A 24,104-nucleotide genomic window follows, 5' to 3' on the forward strand; every position below is an offset into this window, starting at 1 on the left:
TTTCCATTAATTTAATTTAATTTAATTTAATTTAATTAGATCAGCTGACTGATTAGATCAGCCGAGTTTTCATAGAAAGATGACTAATCCGCTCGACTTTCTCGTGGGCTTTATTTTATTTTTGATATAGTTATCGTAGATGGGCTTACACGTTTTTTATATTATCGAGAGCATTACACTTGGCTCTACGGTGCGAACTCGGATGGGACTTCAGTGTTCTTTTATTTTCACATGTTCCAATAAGTTTTAGAGTTTGTTGTAGAAACTCAAACAATGGGTGGTTCTAGTTTCAACTCGGAGAGCAAACTCCATTTATGAAAACTCGACAAAAGTTTCCAAACAGGATTCAAAACCATGTCTATAAACCTGATCTCCCAACATTCTTTCATACCATCTCTGCAACATGCAACAACACAACCTTCTTCTTTACGCTCATGAGCGACCCACCAGACTGAAGCTGGTTTATCAATATTTTTGGAATCTCAAGGTCATCTACTTTACGATTCATATCAAACACACATGGACGAGACATCTCAATGTCAGAATCATCATACTCTCTATCCATTGCAACCAAAACTAATGCATCTCCATTTACACAAAAGAAAAAAACCCGGAAAAAAATCATATGATGCATCAAAGTACTTTCTGACTCTAATTCTAACCACAGACACCCCACCTCAATAAATATTTCCATACAACATAAATAATGAAAAAAAAACAGGTAGGAACTGTGCTTACTTGTCTCCAACATATAGAGTCTCATCTTCTGGGAGGTGGTATATAATCTTCTCGTCCTTTATAATAACTTGAAGATTATTTAGTGTCTCCGAATCCTCTAACCTCAGCTAATGCGAAGCAGGCACATCTTTGTTTAGATGATAAAATAGCACCACCGTTCTTGAATGGAGTTTGCTCATAACGAAGAAGAAGACATACCCTCCTGTTGCTTCAACCCTTTCTCTTCCTACACAGAAATAAAACGTGAACCGTCTTATTATACTGTGATATACGAGAGAAGTAAAGGCAAGAGAAACAAAACATAGAAAAATGTTGAATCAATGGAGAGACAAACATCAATTGCATGCAATGATCTGGATCCGGGAGACTTAATCCGGGAGGCTTCTGCAGCAGATGGTGATCCATTGTACTCAGCTGAATAATGATTCACCTACAAAAGGATGAAAAAAATTGGATTGATTGAGTGACTTCTTCAATGCTTTGTCAGCTGAAACTTGCCATTATTTATTACTATATCCTAAGTTATCATTACTAAGCAGTCTTGTTCTTTGCACCCACCATAGAAGAACAAGAAAAATCATATAGTTTCATTAACCCAGACTCAGTCTCAGTATATAGCAATGCATCCACTACAGCTAAAACCGTTGAGAACAACAATCAAGAAACTGTTTCTACATGGATGTCTTGATAAAAGTAATCAGGCATCAAAGCGGTAAGATTGACTAAAAAGAGAGTAGATAAACAAGAGTCTCACCTGTGTTACCTTTGGTGAAGTCATATTGGATTGGGGCTCCTCTTCAAAAAGAGAGGTGTAGTAGGCAGGGTCGTAGATAGAACCACCCAAGATCTCTTCAGCAGCACCTGAACACCGCCTGTCTATAGCAGGAGTCGGTGGATTCAAGAAGCTGTTCCGCAAATCAGAATCCGTTTCACGGGGAAGCGAAGAAGAACAAGTGTCGACAACAGAAGCTCCCAGCCTGTAAATCTGAAACCACAAGAGAGAGGAAGATAGCCTCACAAAGAAGCCAATCATCTCCATAGCCATGGTCAGCCTCACTGAGAATATGTACAAGGCTCCATACGTCTCCACCGATATGCTCCTGCAATAAAAATCGAATGTTAAACTGTCAAAGGTTAGTTAAGATTGATTCGAAAGAGGGGATTACCAAATCTCTTGGGTGAAGAGGATGAACCAAGAGATATCGAGGAGAAGAGCGCAGAAGAGGAGAAGGGCGTAGGTGCGGCCGAGGCTTTGGCTGTTGCTTTCGATTGCAACAAGCGCGAACAACGCAATCGCTAAGTTGATCAGTAAGACGCCGTTGTATAATGCTCCTAGTGATCCAATTAGGGCGCAACCAATCTGGAAAAAACACAATCACGAATCGATGAACCCTAGACTCTCGATTCGAAGAGAGAGAGAGAGAGAGGGAGGGGTGAGACCTGGATGTAAATGAGGAAGACGGCGAGAGATTGGAGCTTAACGTAGTCGCGAAGCCAAGGCTGTATTCGATCTCGCAGAGAACCACAAAGCATCATCAATCAATCACGCACCTTCATAAATAATATATATCCCCACGGAGAGAGGAGGGCGAAGAAGAATCGACGTTGGCGGGATCACATCGAATCGAAGAAGATCAAAACAGGTGAAAATATATTCTAGAAAGTGAAAAATAAAATAAAAATCAAGAGACACTGGAATAACGCTGTTTCTTCCTTTCTTCCCCACTAGGCCCACTCCTCTTTTCTCCTTTCTCACTTTGTTTACTTTATTATAAACTCTCCTGTTTCAATATCACTTTTTTAATTACCAACATGGGATCATTGATCAGATAATAAAATTATATGTTATGCTGTTAGAAAAAAACAATAAAGAAGCCAAATCGGCTTTCCAATGATGCAAAAGCGCAATTGTATGAGCCATGATCAAAGGCATGAGCCACGTGAGACTTCAGTCTAGCATGGGTCCGCCGCTGACTACCTTTTATTTAAAAAGAAAGAGTACACAAACACACGATCATTATATGGATAAACATACAAACTCGATAGAGCTAGTAGACACATGTTTATATCTAAGCATGAGGACTTGGCTTGCAACATAGTTATTTTTCTCATTTTCTCATCTGTGTGAAGAGCTCCGATGGCTTTCCTGCTCCTCCCATGTTCCCACCTGTCTTTGCTCATCTATTTTCGTTTTGTGTTTTGCTGCCAAATATAAATATATATATATATATATATATATATATATATTCTTTGTACCAAGTGAAGTTAAAAAGTTCTAATCCTACAACAACCTAACGCAGCCACACAAAAATAAATTGGGAATCGGTTTATGTTGTCATCGCTCGTTGCTAAAAAAAGAATTATGGCCAAGACAGGACTTTTAGTCCTTGTACAACACAGTAGGAACTTCCCTCAAGTGCCGACATTAGGAGCACGAGTCGACAATGGTTGTCCATACGAGTATCTCCATTGACCACAAGCCTCACATTTCTCCAGCTTCACCTCGTTTTCAAGCGTGCAGAACTTGCAAGACCAGACTTTGTGCTTCATCTCCCTTTCCTTTGGCTTTGCCGCAGTGCATAGCTCGCATATCGGAGCCAACAACTGCTCCAGAATAAACAAGACAGTAAATGAATTCTACGGAGTAGATAGCAGGAAGCTTCAATTTTCAATTCGAAAAAACAAACAATCTCAGAGGACATAATTTTATTTACAAGAGTTACCGGGTTCAATAAGGTGCATTCTGCACACTGCCACATTGCAGGTTCTTCTCTGCCTTGGTTTTCATTGTAACTGGTGGATGGTGAAGTTTCTGATGATTTCATAACACCAGATATTGGTTCATCTTTGGAGGAAGACGAAGGAACTTGATCGCCTGGGCTGCAACTTCTTTTACTACATCTTGTTTCAGAAGCTTCCTCTGTTAAATCAATGACATCTGATCCCCACTGATGACTTGAAGATGGAGGGAATGAATTGGTGGCATTTGAGCAGCTACTGCTTCTTTTTGCTGGCCTTGCATTCAAGCTCGTAAAAGGTTCCGCACATGCGTGACTATCATTCTCTTGGTCTTCTAAAGCCTCTGCGGATTGGGAACCACACCAAAGGTCATCAAGGAAACGCCTTTCAGCAGACATTGCAGCAGCCTGGATGGGGCTAAGATGTGACATAATGCTGCTGTCACCACCAAGACGTTGAGGTCCTGAGGGTAAGAGATTACCCGCACGCACTCTTTTCTCTGCTGCTGTAGCTGCCGTTGCGCGAAGAGAAGAGAGGGGAGGCTGACGAGAAAAGCCACCCAAACGCTTGCCAGGAACATCAAATCCTTGGCCTGTCCCCGTGATACCCTTTGACATCAACTCCTCACATTCCTGGCACAAAACAAACACATGGACAATTAGTAGTGCAGCAGCAAGTAACAAGTAGCCAAAATCTAAAGTCATTTTACTTTCAGAAAAGGCATATGACTATCCCCTATATAAGAATCACAATTCCACCAATTAGATTTTATCTAAAATAAGGTACAGTGATGCAGCTAAACATGAGCTTAGAACAATGATAATATTCAACAAAGAGAACATCCTACCATTACAAAAAAAAAATAAAAACATCAAACATCAGATTAAGCAAAGGAAAGAGGACCTTTCGAAGTTCATCCCAAAGCTTATAGAAACTGGCGTTGTGAGGGCCATGGGCGTTGTGGCAAAGCTCGTGGAGCATAGTGTCAAGAACTTGGTGATATGATAAGAAGTCTGCATCGTGGTTTACCCTCCGAAGCCTCAATTTCACGTGAACGCCTCTATTAACATTCACCCCCAAAAGCCTAGGATTTGTCGGGCTGAAATCAACAATAGCATTAATAAACCCTAAATCCCAAAAATACGTGAATGAATAATTATTCTATCGAGATGATGATGAGAAGCATCATCGCCTTTCTTTTTCTAAATTTTACCAGAACTCAGAGAGAAGCTTGACACGCCATTTGCGTCGAGTCATGATGGGCTGAACCTGATTCGCCACTTTCTCCAGAATCTTCCTCGCTTCTTCTTCCCTGGCTTTCTTCTTCAACGCTTTAATCTCCCACACCTTATTATTGTTCAACTCCCCCAAATTCATCCCCAAAAATTCTTCTGGGGACAAAACCTAAGATTCGATTAAAAATTCTGAACTTGTCGGAATCGGAGACCCTCAAAAGCGATTTAAAATGCGGCTCTTCTGGATATCTCTATTTCATCTCTTTAACCCAAAATTAAATTAAATTATAACCAAGGGGACACACTGGAATAGATGTTTCCTGGAATAACGCCTCTCTCTCTCTCTCTGCTCCTTCCCACTCCTTCATTTTTCCCTTAGTTTGTTTACACAACTCCCCCAATTCAAAATCATTTTATCGTTTTTGCAACATGTGATATATTCTTCTTATATGTATATCAGTTCTAGATTAAATAAGAATAGATATCTATGTTTATGATGTTATAAAGAAGCCACAAAATCGGTTTTCACAATGATGAAAAAGCGCACTTGTATGTAGGCTATTAGCCGATGATCAAAGGCATGAGCCACGTGGGAGTTTAGTCCAGCATGGGTCCGCTGACATAACTAAGAAATTGAGTACACAAACAAACGTTTTCATTAATGTAGATAACATAAAAAACTCGACATAGCTACCAGATTAGATCTAAAGTGAATCAGAGACTTTGCTCGCATGCCATACTCATTTTAACATATACAATATATCTTTCGTCTCATTTTCTCATCTGTGTGAAGAGTTCCGATGGCTTTCCTCCTGCTCCTCCCGTGTTCCCACCAAACCCTGAGAACCCACCACCACCGCCTTGCCCTTGCCCAGCGAAACCCCCAAAACCACCACCTGTTGAAAAGACATACAATGGTCCACAGATGTAATAAGAGCATCACTGTGTATGTTTAAGATGCTATATGTATATACCTCCTGATGCTCCAGCAAAACCTCCACTATTAGGAGGAGCAAAGCTTCCAAACCCTCCCGAGCCTGAACCAACTCCACCAAATCCACCACCACCGGATCCTGGAGCAGCACCGCCGAAACCACCACTACCTGAGGCTAAGCCAGCGAATCCACCAGTTGGACTGGAAGAAGCACCTGCGAATCCCCTACCAGTTGAAGCCATGGCAGCAAAGCCACCAGTAGCACTGGAGCCAGCAGCTGCAAAACCACCAGATGCTGGTGCATTTGGGAGGCCGCTTCCTGGGCTAGAGCCACCAAATCCGGTAGGAGAACCAAACGTACCTCCTGGGAGACCAGCACCAATCTGCCTCGACTGCCCAAATGAACCCAGTACCGATCCTAGAGCTTGCTGTCCTACGCCAACCTGCGACGGTTGGCCAAATCCGCCCTGAGTGGGAGTTTGAGAAGGCGTTGTAGAAAACCCGCCAAAACCTGTCGGTTGAGATGGTTGAGGATTTTGAAAACTGAATGATGCAGGCCGGAATAGCTCGCCACTGGGGACTGTCATATTGAACGGATTACTTGTTGCTGTCGTAGCATTACCAAAGGAACCACCAAATGGATTTGATTTGGGAGCAGCCGGGTTTGGAGTTGACCCAAGCCCAAAACCTCCAAAACCAGTCATACTAAGTTCAGCCGCCGGGCTAGCCTCTGGAGCTTCTTCGTCCATTTCATCTTCCTGTGTATCTACAGTGTCTTTTTTCTCACCCAATGGACTTGCTGAAGTTGAAAAGGATGTAGGGAAAGAGACAGGTGTTGGCGATGGCTGTTGCGGCTGAGAACTACCAGGCCAACTGAATGAAGGAGGCGCCATACTTACAGGACTAGACTGTGTTGCGGATGAAAATCCAGAAAGGAACCCAGATGTACTGACAGGGGTTGTTACTGTAGTCTCTGAGGTCGAAATTTCACTTTTCACCGGCAGCAGCTCAGTCTGTGATGTTGTTGCCTTTGCTACAGGCTCTGCAGTACTTCCCGTACTTAGAATTGAGGAACTTTGAGTCTCTAGTTTTTTAGGTTCCGAGACTGGCTCTGCAGTGGACACAGCAGACGACGGGGTAGAAACTTGAGAAAACTTAAACGCGCCAGGAGCGGTAGAAGTAATAGGGGGAGTTAAAGATGAAGAGGTTGATGAAAACAAACGATTGCTGTCTGTTGGGGAACTGGTTGCAGAGACCAGACTAGTTGACACTTGTGATGCTGTCGAAGATGGAAAAACCGAAGATTGGCCTGTTGAAGATGAGACAATTTCAGGGGACGATGGAGACGAAGCTGGTAACTTAAAAGAGAAACCAGCTGTAGGGCCAGGTGATGGAGAAGGTGTTGACGTAGCTGCTTGATTGAGATCTAAACTGGCACTGGTCAACGATTTACCAAATGGAGCACTGATCCCTGTAGCTGAAACTGTAGATGTCGGCGCAACTGAAAGTGTTTGTGGGAGTGATGCTAAGCTGATGGGAATAGATGTTGGAACTGAAACTGACAATAACAGTGTCATTGACCAGATATTAAAGTTATGATAGTTGAATATTATGTTAATCAAACGAAATAGACAGAGGACAAAGAATATATGTACCTGAATCTTTCGGAGAGGATGGCAATGAACGTGATGACGGTGTAGGTAAGGTGGAAACGGAAGCAAGAGACGTGCTGGACAAAGGTGAAGATGAAGCTGATACAATTGCAGCAGGAAAAGTTAATCTGTTTCCAGGCATACTGCTATTGGTATTGAAACCAAACTGTGATTGCACAGGTGCACCAGTAGGCTGCTGCTGCACACTTCCAGCAGATCTATCAGGAAACATATTTGCCTTGCCTTCAGAAAATTTAAATCCTCCAGCCTTCTTTTCTGTCTGTTCAAATACAGTCGGTGTTGGAGAGAGGTTAAAGGGGCTGTTAGATTGTGGCATAGCTGGCGTTGATTTGAACGGGGTTGATTGAGCTTCAGATGTGTTTTGTTGGAATGATTTCATTATTCCTGCACATAGTGATAACATAGTCAAATCAGAGAAGCGATAACGCATACAAATGAAACACAAGAACATTATTCAAGATCAAATTAATGCACTACACATTAAATCTAAGCTCACCCTTATTCGAGGAGACTACAGGTGATGCATGATCCTTCAGGCGAAGCAGTGATTGCTCTTGTGTATTAACCTTAGGCCGTAATCTCTCACTCGACAAAATCTGTTGGTTCGTACCCGTCTTCTGTTGCTCCTGCAGAAGCATCCTTTTGACAGTTGTTTTCGGAGGCTCAAAAGCAGCCCAGTTCTGCAAAACAGGTCATAAAGTAGAGCAAACCGTGAGGTACACCGTAAATTAGAAAGTGCATATATCTATTTCATCTAGTACTGAATCAAAGGTTTCTCCCACAATTACCCTGTCTAATGATTCTCTCCTTCTCCTGGCAGTTTCAGGGTCAGAACTTTTCGTACCAGATGACTGGCGTTGTTTTGACTGTGCATTTATACTTGCAGGAATCGAAGAGAGTAATAGGTTTTTAGCTGACGATGCATTGTTGGCTTTTACAGCATCTGGCGAGTTGAATGAAGCATCATAAGGGATCCCGATTGTCTCAAACAACTCCTGCTTCACATTCTTTTTGACAGGTGAATCAATTTTCAAAAAGGTCATTTGTTTTGAGAGACAGTCAGAGAGTTGCTCAGCAGCTGCCAATTGGGAACTCATTGTGTTGTGAAGGCTATGAAGGGATTGCACACGTCTGCATAAATAATCAACCCAATTTCTCAGTGGTGGAAAGGGGAGATTATGGTCAACTTAAACAATTTCTTGCGATGTTTTATTTAAATAAAAGTTCACAACCACAAAATATACCTTGAAGGAGCAGACCTATTTGGCACACCTCTTCCGGCCAGAGGAAGTCCTCCATCGTCTTGGTAGCGATCCAGTTCAAGCCGATTAAAATATCTCTCTAGTTCAATCAGTTGATGAGTCAAATCCTGAATGAGAAAAGTAGAATATAAATTACAAAACGAGCTTAAAGCAGTAATAGACAGATGAGTGAGATATAGCAACCCATAAACAACCTTGTTTAGTTTCACAATATGCTGCCGTTTGGCTTCAAGCTCAGGATTCAACCTCCGGCGGTTCCAAAGTTGCCAATACTGGTCATCCGAAGTTTGCTTATACATGCCTTCCATGTATGTCTTCTTTGCCAAAACTGAAATCCCCACATGAAGGAATAATAAGACAAACAAAATAACAACCTGATGATTTGCAGCCTAGATTGCAGTAAAAGATATGAAACTGTGGTAAATATATCCAGAGACCAAGGAAAAAGAAAACTGTAGCATAGGGACTTCCAGAGCAAATATGAAAAAATGCAAAACCCACATTCATAGCGCAAGCTTATGCTAATATCATCCTAGAACTTCACGCTATTTCACACCATCACATCCAAATATCAGATGTGAGAATACTGTACTTATTCCCACGTATCCCAGTACAAGGATAGATACCTATATAAAAGTGGGTTAATCTATCCGGATTTTTACCCATCTTCTCAACATCTTGATTTAAGTTGAGATTTAAAGTCTAGAGAGATGTGACGGGATAAAAGTTAAACTTGCCTCTTTCGGCAATCCTTTCTAGGTATTACTGGTAGCGCTTAGAAGAAAACAAAACAAATCTACCTGCTAACAATACTTTCGTGCTACATACTGGGATGATAAAATAAATAGATCACCTTGAATTGTTTTGTCCAGAAGATGTTGGATCTCTCCTTGCTGCTCGTGAGTTATGCTCTGAAGACCACCAAATTAAATTAGTTAATAATAAACAGAGAAAGGACCAGGATCAATGACAGTATTTGTATACTTGATGAGGCTGGTTTGGTCAAATATCAAACGAGGTGCAAGTTAAGACGAAGCAATAATCAAATACATGAACTTTTAAATGCACCTTGCACGTTTGGCACTTGCCAGCAAGAATTTCAAGTCCTTGCTCCAATTCTTCAATATGACCTGTAAGTAATGAGGTGCAAGAATCCTTGAAACCACCTGGTCCTTCAATGGACTGTAAAAGGGCATCCATTTCTCTGGCCATCTCATTTATCTGGCACAAGAAAGAAATAAAGAGGTACGTCAATGATATAACTTCAGTAAGATAAATACTAGAGCACAGCATGAATGTGAAAGCATAAGAGTTCGGAATACTCTTTCCTAACATACATAATAACATGAATAAGATCTTACAGAAAAGAATAGTGAGAAAAGTTTACATTACTGGGTTGCTTTGACATGGCATGCTCAAGTCTCAGAGGTCCAGCATTGAGCGGAGTTTTGTGCTGCTGATGATTAGAGGACTTTTCGAAGGAAGATTTCACTTGTAGTGACAGCTGAGAGGCACGGATAGACGGTAGGGGATCGATTTTTTCTACCCCTTCATCAGCGTCCTGACTTTGGCCTAGCGGAGGAGTTAGAATGCTCAACGCTGATGCTCTAGTAGTCTCAATAGCTTGTACAGGCTTCTCTCTGATGCACGTAGGAGGATTCACATAACCAGTTCCAGTCTGTTCAGGTTGCTTTTGCTGAGTATTTTTCACTGATGGAAACAGACCGGAGCCAAAACTTGGAGGTGAGACGCCTTTCCCACTTGACCATAGCTGCGCTGGTGTATTTTGTGGTGGCGTAACAATAGCGTTCTGCGGGCCGGAAAATGCAAATAAGCCTGGTGTACTCTTTGACCCAAAACTGGTCTGAAAATTCATAGAGTTAGACTGCTCCGTTATATCTTTCTGAGGTTTATCAGGAACAGGGAAGATATGACCGAGTCCTGCAAAAATTTTGGTTTCAAATCCTACGGACGAAGGAGGTTGTACAGAACTTGTTCCGAACTGCCGAGGAATTATGCTTTGTTGACCATCTGCGGCTTGTAATAATTTTCCAGCATAGGGTTCTTGTTTCACGTTGTTGTCCCCAGACACTGAACTTTTTACAGACTCAGTTTCCTTCTTAGAAATTTCTTCCTTTTGGAACCTTTGTTCGGTAGGCAACAGAGAAACTGAATTCTCTGAGTTGAGGTGTTTCTCTTCATTTTGTACCGAAAAATTAAATTTTCGTTGTTGTTCAGACTCTTCCGAAGATTGTCCAGGAAGATCATCTCCAACTGAAGGGGCATAAGCATCTTCTATATCAGAAGAAGAAGCCAAATCAACGTCAGATGAATCTGGGAGTCCTGAAACACTGTAGAGTAACACAGTTTTAATGTCTCCTGTAATGTTATCATGGACAATGAGAAACTTATAACCATATGAGAGATAAAGCCTACCTAGCAACATTATACATGACCAGCTTTCCTTCCAAAGTGAGGCATGCGAGAACACAAAATGGAGGGAGTTCTTTCAGTTCATCACCTCCGGAACGGACATTAACGGTCCCCTCAACAGAAACCATATCGACACAGAGTCCCATGATCATGTTGTCGTCTCCATTTTCTGGAAAAAAAGAATGACATTCTTATATCAAACGCGTAACAGTACGAAAAAGCACAAATACAATACAGCGATCTAGACTGCATACCTTGGAGCCCAATCCTTGGCAAAAAGGTCTCTCGGTCAATATCAACAACGGAAACTGCACTTTCATCATCACCAGGTGACCAATTAAGCAAAACAATATGCTCATCTATGCTCTTCCTGTTTGCTGTGATCGCCAGTTTGCTGTATGAAAATAAAGAGAAGTTAGCAATAATATACAATCTTCAACCCTTGAAAATAGTGGTAAGTTACTTTGTCCATGTTTCTTATTGTGATAAGAGGAAATTTCAGGAATAACTAGACTAACTTTATTACGTTACCGGACGAAAATGGTAAATTATCACAAGAACTTGTATAGTATTGAGTAAATGAGCTCAAATCCACTTCTAGAAAATGGTAGAAGCGTGTATCAAGTATCACAGTTAGTTCAATTTGAAAAAACACTATCATTCGTGAACCTTCTTGGTAATTTACAGCTTTCCAATTTGGTTACGTATGGAAAGAAAAAAAAATCTTAAGACCCTATGTTTCATCTAGAGTGCGAAAGATTAACATATGGCTTGCAGAGGGCAGGAAAATTCCAATAATTATGAGAAGGTAAAGGAAAACAAAATAAAAAGAGAGGCAAAGTTAGCATAAAATACCATTGGTCTACGTAGCTAAAGAGTAAATGAGGTCCAACACCAACCGGAACAAGATCATCCATTGAACATGGAAACAAATCAGAGAATGATAAAGCAACCAGATTAGACGAACCCTGAAAAGAAGAAGCTCAAAAAATCACAAACCAGATAAATATATATGTAGTTTCATTCCATCTCAAGTAATTGGTTACTCACATCAGTAATCTTCCCGTCTGGACTCCTGATAACCTGAACGAGGTAATTTTCTTCCATGCCATCAATCAGCTGAAAGCATCCGAGCAGAATACAGTTCTGGCGTACCCATTTGATAGAATCAACTGTTACAGAGAATTGTTGGTAAACAGTCAGTCATTGAGAGGGTTTGAATTCAGAGCCATCTATGAAACCTTTTCAATGGTAGTGTGCAAAGAATGAGGGAAATTTCAACACCATCACAAGAACAATAAGGACGTAACCATGATTTAGATAGGAGATACCAATAAACAAGAACTTCCAACAGGATCATATTGTATGCATAGGAGTAGAGTACGACTCAGTCGATAAGAAAACACCTCATATACCATACAACAACTATGCCAATTGAACAAAAACGGAAAATACTGATAGGAAATAAGAAGACCAAAACGTGCAACATACCTTTCACAACACAGTTTTCATCAGAATCACCAATCCATGAGTCAAATGATAGTGCTATGCAACGCTTCTCGTTAAACTTTGACGACAAAATACGCAGGCTATTATCTTGAGCCACAGCAATATAGCTCCCTTTTGAACTCCATGCAACTGAAAAGATGTATAAACTCCATAACTACCAATAACATTGTTAATTGTGTTTCCAAAGGAGAAACTAAAGAAACGAAACAAACCGGCGTCAACACCATCCATAACATGTTTAGGGGGTGCACTATCAGATCCATGAAAGAGCTTCCCATTGCTTGAAAGAACAAGATAAGAATGTTTATCTTTCCTTGTCCACCGAAAATCCTTAACAAAGCCTGACTCATCAGGTGAATAAGAAAAAGAAGGCTTTGCATCCTGCATAAAAGGAGATATAAAGTGAGTAAACTGTCAAATCACCACAGATTCTAAATCCTAGCAAATGGCCATTATAGACAAAACTATCCAAATTGTGTGCTACTTCTAGTTCATACTATAATATTAATCAGACAGGGATTCTAACTAAGCATTAGCATGTAGAATGAAGTAGAAGTTAGATTAAGGAAAACCCCACATGAGCAAGAGGTGATAGGCATACACTATGCCACAAGACTAAAAGGCTTCAAGAGCCCTTTTAGTTGTGTTCCCAAGAAAAAATTAACAGCATTAATCAAAAAATGATTAAAACTAAGCATTAGCATGAAGTTAGATTAAGGAAGAACCAACCATGAACAAGAGGCAGACAAAGACTAAAAGGCTTCAAAGAGCCATCATATATACCTTGTTAAGAAGTGAATCCACAGAGAAGAAGTGAATCTCATCATCGACAGAGGCCGCGAGAATCGAATCATCAGCTGAGAGCGACAATATACGAACGTCCCCTACAGGAACATCCACAAGAGCTATCTCCTGGACACAAACCCTACTACTGTTCTTGGAAGCAGCAATCACATCCTTGGTCCTTCCCACAAGAAACCCTAATTTCCACACAAAATAACGGTCAGAGCTGTAACATCGTCGCGGATTTGTGAATTACTAACCGGAGGAATGTGCGATGAAAACTAAGCCGCGGCGTTCGGAGATAGCGAGGGGCTGCGACGGAGGGTTTTCGAGATCGTACTGAGCGTCTTCTTCCTTGATAGAGAGAGGTTCGCCGATTCTGTCGAAGTAGTAATCGTTAGAGCCGACGCGATCTCCTTCCACCTCTTCTGCTATCTCAAATTTTCCCATCAAGATCCTCAAGCTGTTTGCAGCTGCTTCAGTGGTTTGAAACCCAGGGCTCGTAGGAGAATCTGATTACCGCCGGTGATTATTGGTGGTCCGGTGAGTCGATGGTAGTTTCAGGGTTTCTCTACTTATATTAGGCCGGGTCGCGTTATCTCCACGGGCCTTATCTGACAGTTAGCAAAACGTAGTCGTTTTAATCATCTGTGTGAAATTAATCCGACGGATAAATTCTGCCCACTAAACTCGAACAAAAAAATGCCAAAATAATCTCCAAGCCCAAACAAGTCCCATTTAACCAGCGTACTAGCTTAAGACTCGCGCCTTACGCAGAATAAACATTATATATATAATTTTTTATATATTATATGTTTCTAACATACTATGAAATAATAAATATATATTGATTAATTAAAAAGTCAGCAACTATCACTTATATAATTAAATTGGTGTAAACATATAAATAAATTTTATTAATCCAAAATATTTTTTTCTATTTGATATGGTATATAATTAAATTTAAATGATAGTAATATATATATAGTATATTTTAATATTAATATTTATTAAATGATGCTTTTTGCTCATATTTTTTTTTACTATTTGTATTTGTTATAGCAAAAAAATTAAATTACTGATAACAAAATTTTCACTGTAGGATTAATAGTTTAAGTAATTTATAATATTTTTAAAAATTAAGTTGTCAATATTTTTTCAAATTTTTTTATCAAAAAAAAATTGTTCAAAGTAAATGTCAAAATTAAGATATTTATGTATTTTTATATGGTCATATAATTTAATTTTAAATGATATATATATATATATATATATTATTTTTAATACTTAAATGAGACTTTCAACTTATATGATTTTTTAATTATTTGTATCATGTCATAATAAAAATTTTAAACCAAGGATCATAAAATTTGAATGTGGAACTTTTAACAGTTTTAATAATTAATAATCATTTCTAAAAATTCAAAATATAACATATAAAGAAAAAAATTAATTTTTTATTAAATGGTTACTATGGTTGTTTAATTTATTTTAATAGTTTAAAATTAAAAAAATATAATATAAGACACACTTATTTTTATCAAATCTTTATTATTCAAAATCATTAATTGTCATATACTCCTTCTGTTTTTAAAAGATGCATATTCTAGACTTTTCACATATATTAAGAAAACTCATTAAATATGCATTGTTTTTTGTGAATAACAATTTTTCATAATTTTTAGCCAATAGAAATTCAATAAACACCATTAATTTTTTTGAAACTTATAATTTTTCATAAAATCATACATTGAAAAAGTAAAAAATGTATCTTTTTGAAACAAATTCTTTTTCCAGAACATACATCTTTTAGGAACGGAGGGAGTATATTTTAGATACATTAGGCAATTCCGTAATTTTATTTAAGGAAATAATGAAGCACATTAATAATGTATTTATGGTTAGTTTAATAAAAAGCTTATTATATATTTAGACGGACCAACATATTTTTCTAAGGATTCTAAGAATTATTCTAGTGATGACACGTGACTACCAAAAAATGTTGTAATGTTTCTCAAATAATATATAGGGGATGATTACTATGGTTGTTTAATTTATTTTAATAGTTTAAAATTAAACAAATATAATATAAGACACACTTATTTTTATCAAATCTTTATTATTCAAATTAATTAATTATCATATATACTTTAGCTACATTAGGTAATTCCGTAATTTTATTTAAGGAAATAATGAAGCAATGTATTTATGGTTAGTTTAATAAAAAGCTTATTATATATTTAGATGGACCAACATATTTCTTTAAGGATTCTAAGAATCATTTTAGTGATGACACGTGGTTACAAAAAATGTTGTAATGCTTCTCAAATAATATATAGAAGATTTAAATTACTAACTATTTGTATTTAAATTAACTATTCAATCAAACACAAATAAATCACACATTCCCATTGACCAAGTCATTTTAGATTTGTTGAAAGTTAACTGTGAATATTTTACGGTTAATTTTTTTGACGGGTCTAAAATAGCTTGGTCAATAAAAAATATATATTTTTATTGGTTTCGGTTTTAAAGTATACTTTACCTAATTTTAAATTTTATATGTATAATATTTTAATGATTATGATAAACAAATTAGCTTTTGATCTTATGTAGTAGTTTTATCTTAACTAGTGATATTATCCCGTGCGAAGCACATACCAATTTTTGTTTGCATTTTAAATGGTCTTTTTCTTATAAAATTATAATCATGTTGTTTCATTTTTAATTAAAATTAAACCTTCTATTAATCACACACACCGGTTGTTGACAAAAAAAAGTTGGAACCATTAAAAGAATTATTATGATGTTTTAGAAAGAGGAATATACATAATTTTTATAGAAAATATATTTACGAAAATGTAGAAATGTAGTTAAAAATATTATAGTTGATCTACTCAGCTTTATTCTTATGTAAATAAGTCTTCTTTGAAATAAAAAATATTATTATATTTGATATAGTGAAAAATAAAACAATGAAAATAAACATATAAATACACTCGAATATGCTTCTATTGTAATTAAAAGAAAAACAGATTTTTGAAATACAAGAACCATAACACACAGATTTGTTGATGTCAAGTGTATCAGCAAAGTTGTTGAAACTCTTTTTCGTTGGTCAAGTGCTAGGCTTCTGTTGTCTTTCCATCTTATCTAAAAGCTGCATCACATCATTATTTATTAAGGATGGAATTTCTTCAAGCATGTAAAAGCTACAAAAATAAAACCGATTTGTTTTAAAAAAAACATAAGAAATAGAATCAATGAAAAACTAAATTACCATTTGTTTTCAGATTATGTATGGTTATACTCTTGTACTCTGTTTTGTTTCTGTGAAAACTCTTTTGTTTTGTTCTTGTTTTTCTTTTGTTGGATTGTATGTTGGTCCAATAATACTCATTCTTGTTAAAGCGAGATTGTCTTGTCTTCTTCCCTACAATTATTGTTGGACGCAGAAGTATTCACTAAACAAAAACATAACATTTTATTTTGCTTCCTCTATTTCAGATTTTCAGATTTGGATAAAAGGAGATACAAACCTGAATTCTTCTTAGAAAAACCTTGCTTGTGACCGAAGCTTAATATACAAATGACATAGTTGAAAAGTAGAGAAAAGAATGAGATCCAGATAATTTGAACAACAAAAGGAGAATAAAATGATACACCAAATACAAATTTACGTCGAAGAAGAAACGTTTCATGAATTTGAGTAAGAGAGAAGTTTTCGTTTTGCATGTGGATCAACATGAAGCAAATATAAATAATTGACGAAGGTAGTTATCAGAGATTGAGGTGATCGTGGAGTTGTGGGAAAGAAGAACCGTTGGAGAGATTAACGAACAAATATTTGGATTTAGTAAATATATTTTAAAGTAAATATCAAATTAACATGTAACTGGATTATATTTTACGTTTGTTTCTTTTCATGTTTTTGATTAAAAAATTGTTATATATGTTTCCAAACAAACCTAATTTTTACTTGAGTTTTAATAAGATAGAAATTATTGATTCTCTATCCAAATATTTGAACTAAAGTAATTTATATGTTAAGTTTAGGTATTCTGGCATATGTTATTCAAATTTATATTTAATATATTATTTTGTTTATAGTTTTTGAGAAATTTAAAGTATATAAATATATAATGAATTTAAAAATTTTTAAAGTAATTTAAATGGGTTATCAGAACCCGTAAAAATCCGAAGCGAACCCAAACTGAAATTTAGAAATATTAGAATGAGGCTGAAATCTTTGACCCCGGAAACCCAAAACTCAAAGAGACCTGAACCGAACCTGATTATGTACCAGATAGATAGTTTCTCATAATATAATGGACTTCCAAATTTTCTTAAAGATATAAGCCCATTACTTTTTTTTTCTCTTAATATACTCATATCCATGTTTCCAAACAAACCTATTTTTTAAAACTACAATCTATGTTTCCAAACAAACCTCTTTTTTAAAACTGCAATCCATGTTTCTAAACAAACCTTTTTTTTTAAACTACAATCTATGTTTCCAAACAAACTTTTAAAAAAAATTGCTATACATGTTTCCAAACAAACCTCTTTTTTAAAACTGCAATCCATGTTTCTAAACAAACCTTTTTTTTTAAACTACAATCTATGTTTCCAAACAAACTTGACATATGTTATTCTATACAATCTTTGACCCCGGAATAATTTGTACTTGAGTTTTAATAAGATAGAAATTATTGATTCTCTAACCAAATATTTGAACTAAAATAATTTATATGTTAAGTTTAGGTATTCTGACATATGTTATTCAAATTTATATTTAAATCATTATTTTGTTCATAGTTTTTGAGAAATTTAAAGTATATAAATATATAATGAATTTAAAATTTTAAAACGTAATTTAAATGAGTTATCCGAACTCGAATCGAACCCGCAAAAATACGAAGTGAACCCAAACTGAAATTTAGAAATATTAGAATGAGGCTGAAATCTTTGACCCCGGAAACCCGAAACTCAAAGAGACCTGAACCGAACCCGATTAGGTACCAGATAGATAGTTTCTCATAATATAATGGATTTCCAAATTTTCTTAAAGATATAAGCTCATTAATTTTTTTCTCTTAATATACTGTTATCCATATTTGCAAACAAACCTATTTTTTAAAACTACAATCTATGTTTCCAAACAACCCTCTTTTTCAAAACTGCAATCCATGTTTCCAAACAAACTTTTTTTTTAAGCTACAATCTATGTCTCCAAACAAACTTTTTTAAAAAAATTGCTATACATGTTTCCAAACAAACATAATTTGTACTTGAGTTTTAATAAGATAGATAAAGACATTTTGGTTTTTAAATAGACTATTTTATTATTTTTCCTTTACTATTGAAATAATTAATAAACATATTAAATTTATAATAGTAATAGTTTTATAGAATAAAAATAAGAAATATATGTTAGTAACCCATAATGCTATTAAACAAATAAATATTAGCACACATATATATCAACAAAACAAAAGTAAAAATTATGTTTTGTTTAATTTGATAAAACAAAAAATAACTTTTAACTTTAAATAAAATATTTAATTTATTAAAATCAACATTTGAAGTATGAAAAACATATCAATGAAATATATTATGTATATATCATTAATTATATTATATAGTTTACATATAATTATACCACTATATTTTAATTGATCAGTTTAATTTTTTTTTTCGGTTTGATCGGTTTATATATCAAACCATATCCATATACCACAGTTTCTTTAAAAATAACATCTATTTGGTATATTCGGTACTATCAAATCCAAATCATTTTTTCTATTTCTGTTTTGTTTGGTTTTAATTTGTTTGGTTTGAGCAGATTGAACACCCCTACTTGTCATGCATCTGAGGTAAGTCCCCATGAATTCCGTTTGTCCATATATTTTTTAAATTGAATTAGTATCAGTATTCAGTATGATGTGCTTTACTAATAACTTTGATAGAATTATAATATATAGTAATAGTTAATATTTTTTTATTTATTGTATATTTTATTAAAATGATTAGCTTATGGAAACAATAAGACATGCTAGTTGCATATCTTATTTAAAATGAATAGTTAATGCAAAATATGATACACACTAATATTAGGTATTTTCATTAACAATATATTTTAATGGTAAAGTATAGAAGAAAATTCAAAAAATTAAATCACTAAGTTTGGTTATTACTAGTCATATTTTCCATTTGGTAATTTATAGATTTTGGACTAACATATCAAGTTTATATAAAAGTAAAACATAACCTCTAAATTTAGGTCCCAAGTTAATTGTTTTGGGGAAAAAAGGAAAAAAATCTGTAAATATTGAACTTTGTTAAAAAAAAATCTGTAAATATTGATAATGTGGATGAAGCATCTACAGCTTTTAAACCTGTTAGATTAAATTTTGACCAGTGACATTCTAAGTATCAACCTTTTCACAACTAATGTTAAAGTTAAAAAGGGGGCAATAGTAATTAATTTCTTCTAAAAATAGTTAATTTAGATTATTAATTTCCACTTGGTATAATATTGACTAGTGCTACAAATATCTCTCCACCAAGATTATCATGAAAAACATTCTCTCCAAGTTTCTTGCCCTCTAAAAGCAAAAGCTCAGTGATATCAGAATCTCTTTTCTATTCAAGATCAAGGTTTGGTTCAATGGAGAGGAGAAGATCCAAACCGGTTCAGAATTTGCCTGAGACAATCCATTCACTGATCGGTTTGAAATCTCATTTGACTTCATCATGGGTTAAATCTGTCAGCAACATCGCCAAGAACGTCTCTTCTTCTTCTGAGATTTCTTCAACGTCAAAGGACGAAGACGACTCTGCTTTCATCAGAGTACAGAGCATTAGAGGTACTAGTACTACATGCAACGCATCTCAACCGTTGAACTTCAATTATTATTTATTTATTTAGTTCTGTTACTTATGGTTCTTGCTCTGTTTCCTCTGTTTCTTTTTGGTTACAGATCAACTCTCTACACTAACAGTTCAAGTAAATGATCAAAACAAACGAAGAAGACAGATTCTGAACGAGTTTTTGGACCTTAAAGGTTAGCAATCCATTTAAACAAAAAAATATGATTTGTAACATAAGTAGAGTAGTTTCATCGGCTTCGATTTTGAAATTTGGTCAGGAAATATTCGTGTGTTTTGTCGAGTCAAACCCTTAGACTCCAAGAACTTGAGAGCACCGGTTGCTTCGGACACAAGAAACGTTTTCATCAAGTTAACAGAAAGCAAAAGGAAAACCTACAACTTTGACAGAGTTTTCCAACCTGATTCATCTCAAGGTATGTGGCTTTTATTTACTTTTGAGAAATTTCCATTATGACGTTATTTTCTTAGGACTCGTCCTTGCATTTTAGGCTATAGAATAATGTTTCACCTGGATATGTCCACTCCATAACGGCCTAAGACTGATTACACACATACATGAAAGTGTTGTTTATGATAGTATTCAAATTTTGTCAGATGATGTTTTCTTAGAGATTGAACCGGTAATCAAATCGGTTATCGATGGCTACAACGCTTGCATTTTTGCATATGGACAAACTGGTACTGGAAAAACTTTTACAATGGTAAGAAGGATTAACCTAAACATCTCTCTTTGACTTCATTTCTTGTTTCTTGAATCTCTTTAAGTTGATATATAATATTGTTTCAGGAGGGTCTTCCAGAATCACCAGGTATCGTTCCTCGAGCAATCAAGGGATTGTTCAAACAAGTCGAGGAAAGCAATCATAAGTTTGTAATCAAGTTTAGCATGCTTGAGATTTACATGGGGAATCTCAGAGACTTGCTTGTCTCTCAAGGAACTAAACCCATTGGTCCCATACCTCCAAGGTAATAATAACATGTGCAGATAATCTTCGATGATGGATATGATTTGGACTATATTAACTCAATGAGTTATGTTTCTTTGTTTCAGTCTTCTGATTCACACAGACGCAAAGGGAGAGATAGATATAGACAACTTAGTGACTCATAAAGTGAATGACTTTGATGAAGTCTTCAAGTTTTACAAATTAGGTTGTAGAAACAGAGCAACTGCCTTCACTAACTCTAACTCTGCATCCAGCAGATCACACTGGTAAGAAACTCGAAACTCGAAACTCGGTATCTTTTTTCTTTAAAATTCTGTTACATTATGTTCTTTGATCTTGACTTATGAAATAGTATGATCCGTGTATCGATTACTTGTGCTGGAGCTACTGAGAGACGGCGTGAAAGAAACAAGATTTGGCTAGTTGATCTTGGAGGAAGCGAGCGCGTGTTGAAAACTAAAGCAACTGGCCGCCGTTTTGATGAAGGCAAAGCCATTAATCTCTCTTTATCTGCTCTCGGAGATGTCATCAACTCTCTTCAACGCAAGAACGCTCACATTCCTTACAGGTAAACCTATCAGTTTCTTTTTTTTTTTGGTAACCCTTTAGGTCTCAATCTCTGACACATTTGAGTTTTATCTTGTTCTGTGATTCAGGAACAGCAAGCTCACACAAGTTCTGAAAGACTCTCTCGGTACCTAAAATCTTGCGAAAACTTCTGATTAGGCATGAGTGTTTTGGTTTGGGTATTTCAGTTTCATTTCCAAAATTTTAAAGTCGTTCGGGTATTTATAAAATTATGTTCGGTTTTGGTTCGGTTATTTCACTTTTTAGTTTGGTTTGGACAAAAAGGTTGGGAACGGGGTATTTAAAAAAAAGAAGCTATTTTGAATCTATAATACGGTTCCAGTATTTCGAATAATTTTGGATAATATTTAATATTTTGGTTTAAAAATATTTAGGTAATTTTGGATAAGTCGATTTATTAACAAGATTTTAAGATTCTTGGTTATTTTAAAAACTCAACATAACTAATATTATTTAATCTATAAACTATTATTTAGATATATCCGTACGGTACCTATTCGTTGCTGGATTTTTTGTTTTTTTTTTTTTTTTTTTTGTAACACATTCGTTGCTGGATTCAGTTTCTGATTTTTGGTGGAGATATAGGAACTGTATGGATATTTGTGAACATCGGTGTTTTGGTTCGGTTTTCGATTCTCGGTTAATCTGACCAGGTTTATTCTTGATCTTAACTGAAATGTTGTGTTCTGTTCTTGAAGAGTGGTTCGTGATTTTTCAGGGAAAGACTCTAAGACACTGGTGCTTGTTCATATCGGCCGGAAAGAAGATGATCTGTGTGAAAGCATATGCTCTTTAGATTTCGCAACGAGGGCAAAGAACGTTCATTTAGGTCAGGAGGAATCAAAGGTAATGGAATTCAATAACTTGCCTAACACGTTAACTTACTTTAGAGTGTGTTACACTTTCTGATGGGTTAACTATTCATTCGACGCGTAGGAAGAACAAGAGAAAAAGGAGGCTGTGATGATGAATCTGCAGAAGACGATGGAAACGATCGAGAAAGATCGCGAGACAATGTTAAAAGAGATCAGATATCTAAACGAGACATTAGAGAAACTCTCTGGTAAGCCTCATGTTACTGAAGAAGCAGAAGAAGTGGATGAGATAAGAGAAGAGATTCAAGTTACTCCAAAATTAAGGAGAAACAAATCAAGACGTGCTTCAGATGTTTTTTGTAGCTTCATGAGACCAACAGCTAGCAGCAACCGAAGATTATCAGGTGCAGATTTTAGCCCAATCTCCAATAGTCCAGGTTCCAAGTCAAGAAGGAACTCAATGGCCCATGTCCGATCTGAGTCTGTGTGTCTTCCTATGACGAAGAACGTATATGATTCTCTGTGTGACTCATCAGAGAGGAGTGTTTCAAAGTCCACTTGCGCTATGAGTCAGAATAGAACAGATGATGCAGCAACAGTTTATAGTCAGGACATATCTGAATGTGATATCAAGTTGGTCGTGTCTGAGCACAAGACAGAAGTGCAACAGAAGGGGCAAGGATCTGCGAGAAAAGCTTGTTCCAAGATCGGTATCTTTGAGAAAAATGTCAACCAGAAAACAGAGTTTTCAAGAATTAACAGTTGGCTTCGTTCGCAATCCGAAAATAGGATTTGCGTGCTTGACAAGAAACCACGCAGACTAAACAAAAACATATCTTTGGGAAGGTCATCTAACGGTAATAAAACATTGGGAGACATAGAAGAGTCCAAAACAGAGGAAGCAGGGATTAAACATCCACTGATGCTTAAAGATCTGTCTGAGATGGAGTATATGTGCTCTGCCGAAACAGAGGATCAGATACTGTCCAAATACCCAAACCCTAGCGAGGAAGACAATGCATCTCTTCATCATCTTCCAAGTTTCCGATACGATGGACTTGGCCAACACATCGACGATGCATGGTTTGGAGTCGCTCGAAGCGCGAATAGAGAGGAGCAAGATTCACATGCCTCAGGCTTGCTATTAGAACTCAAGCAGCCCTTACCGAATTCTCAGAGAGGATTGGCGTTTGTGGAGGAAGTAGTTCCACCATTACTTAGGCCACAAGGAATCTTTGTCGAGAGAGGTAAACTATTTGGATCCATGTTTTGTGTCTTTGGTTTAGATCTTGCAAACGAAACGCTTGTTCTGTTTTTTTTTTTGTCTTTCTGAGATTCCGTTTTTGGTTGCAGGAAGAGGCGCTCATACGTTTATGCAGAAACTTGAGGCATTATGCTACCGTACACTTGTTGGAGTAGGGCTTATTGATGTGAGCTATGGTAGTGACTTCTTCAACGGGTTAACGCAGTAAAGTTATGTGTAATGATTTGAAAACATGTCTTTTTTTGGGGTAATGGCAAAAGGTTTTTTTGTCTTCTTAGAGAAAAAGATGG

At 36.3% G+C, this 24,104-nt stretch overlaps 4 protein-coding genes across 6 annotated transcripts; 1 reads left to right on the forward strand and 3 right to left on the reverse strand.

Moving 5' to 3' along the window:
• Nucleotides 1-537: 537 nt before the first annotated feature.
• On the reverse strand, nt 538-2,401 carry LOC106331714. Of its 2 annotated transcripts, none has more exons than XM_013770115.1 (5): nt 2,179-2,401; nt 1,905-2,098; nt 1,502-1,838; nt 1,073-1,168; nt 538-964 (listed from the first exon to the last, which is right to left on the reverse strand). In XM_013770115.1, exons 1-5 carry the CDS (start codon nt 2,272-2,274, stop codon nt 914-916), a joined length of 774 nt encoding a protein of 257 aa, XP_013625569.1. In that variant the 5' UTR covers nt 2,275-2,401; the 3' UTR covers nt 538-913. The 2 variants fall into 2 exon arrangements, with proteins under 2 accessions (XP_013625569.1, XP_013625568.1); XM_013770114.1 differs by having other exon boundaries at nt 1,493-1,838; nt 2,179-2,397.
• Nucleotides 2,402-2,703: 302 nt separating this feature from the next.
• Nucleotides 2,704-5,152, reverse strand: LOC106334536. Its single transcript, XM_013772830.1, has 4 exons — nt 4,691-5,152; nt 4,381-4,576; nt 3,462-4,109; nt 2,704-3,342 (listed from the first exon to the last, which is right to left on the reverse strand). Exons 1-4 carry the CDS (start codon nt 4,852-4,854, stop codon nt 3,151-3,153), a joined length of 1,200 nt encoding a protein of 399 aa, XP_013628284.1. The 5' UTR covers nt 4,855-5,152; the 3' UTR covers nt 2,704-3,150.
• Nucleotides 5,153-5,281: 129 nt separating this feature from the next.
• Nucleotides 5,282-13,890, reverse strand: LOC106334535 (nuclear pore complex protein NUP214). Of its 2 annotated transcripts, none has more exons than XM_013772829.1 (18): nt 13,567-13,890; nt 13,307-13,503; nt 12,736-12,904; nt 12,506-12,652; nt 12,065-12,186; nt 11,870-11,982; nt 11,269-11,408; nt 11,018-11,183; nt 9,969-10,932; nt 9,650-9,802; nt 9,435-9,492; nt 8,776-8,909; nt 8,564-8,688; nt 8,108-8,450; nt 7,816-7,999; nt 7,302-7,703; nt 5,687-7,198; nt 5,282-5,608 (listed from the first exon to the last, which is right to left on the reverse strand). In XM_013772829.1, the coding sequence occupies exons 1-18, from the start codon at nt 13,754-13,756 to the stop codon at nt 5,484-5,486; spliced, it is 5,244 nt and encodes a 1,747-aa protein (XP_013628283.1). In that variant the 5' UTR covers nt 13,757-13,890; the 3' UTR covers nt 5,282-5,483. The 2 variants fall into 2 exon arrangements, with proteins under 2 accessions (XP_013628283.1, XP_013628282.1); XM_013772828.1 differs by having other exon boundaries at nt 5,687-7,204.
• Nucleotides 13,891-19,908: 6,018 nt separating this feature from the next.
• On the forward strand, nt 19,909-24,022 carry LOC106334182 (kinesin-like calmodulin-binding protein homolog). The gene is made up of 11 exons (XM_013772506.1): nt 19,909-20,175; nt 20,290-20,373; nt 20,458-20,613; nt 20,795-20,901; nt 20,988-21,166; nt 21,252-21,413; nt 21,500-21,715; nt 21,804-21,841; nt 22,454-22,581; nt 22,672-23,797; nt 23,904-24,022. Exons 1-11 carry the CDS (start codon nt 19,977-19,979, stop codon nt 24,020-24,022), a joined length of 2,514 nt encoding a protein of 837 aa, XP_013627960.1. The 5' UTR covers nt 19,909-19,976.
• The last annotated feature ends 82 nt before the right edge of the window (nt 24,023-24,104 follow it).

This window comes from Brassica oleracea, chromosome C3 (assembly GCF_000695525.1).
Source record: "Brassica oleracea var. oleracea cultivar TO1000 chromosome C3, BOL, whole genome shotgun sequence".
Classification (NCBI taxonomy): domain Eukaryota; kingdom Viridiplantae; phylum Streptophyta; class Magnoliopsida; order Brassicales; family Brassicaceae; genus Brassica; species Brassica oleracea.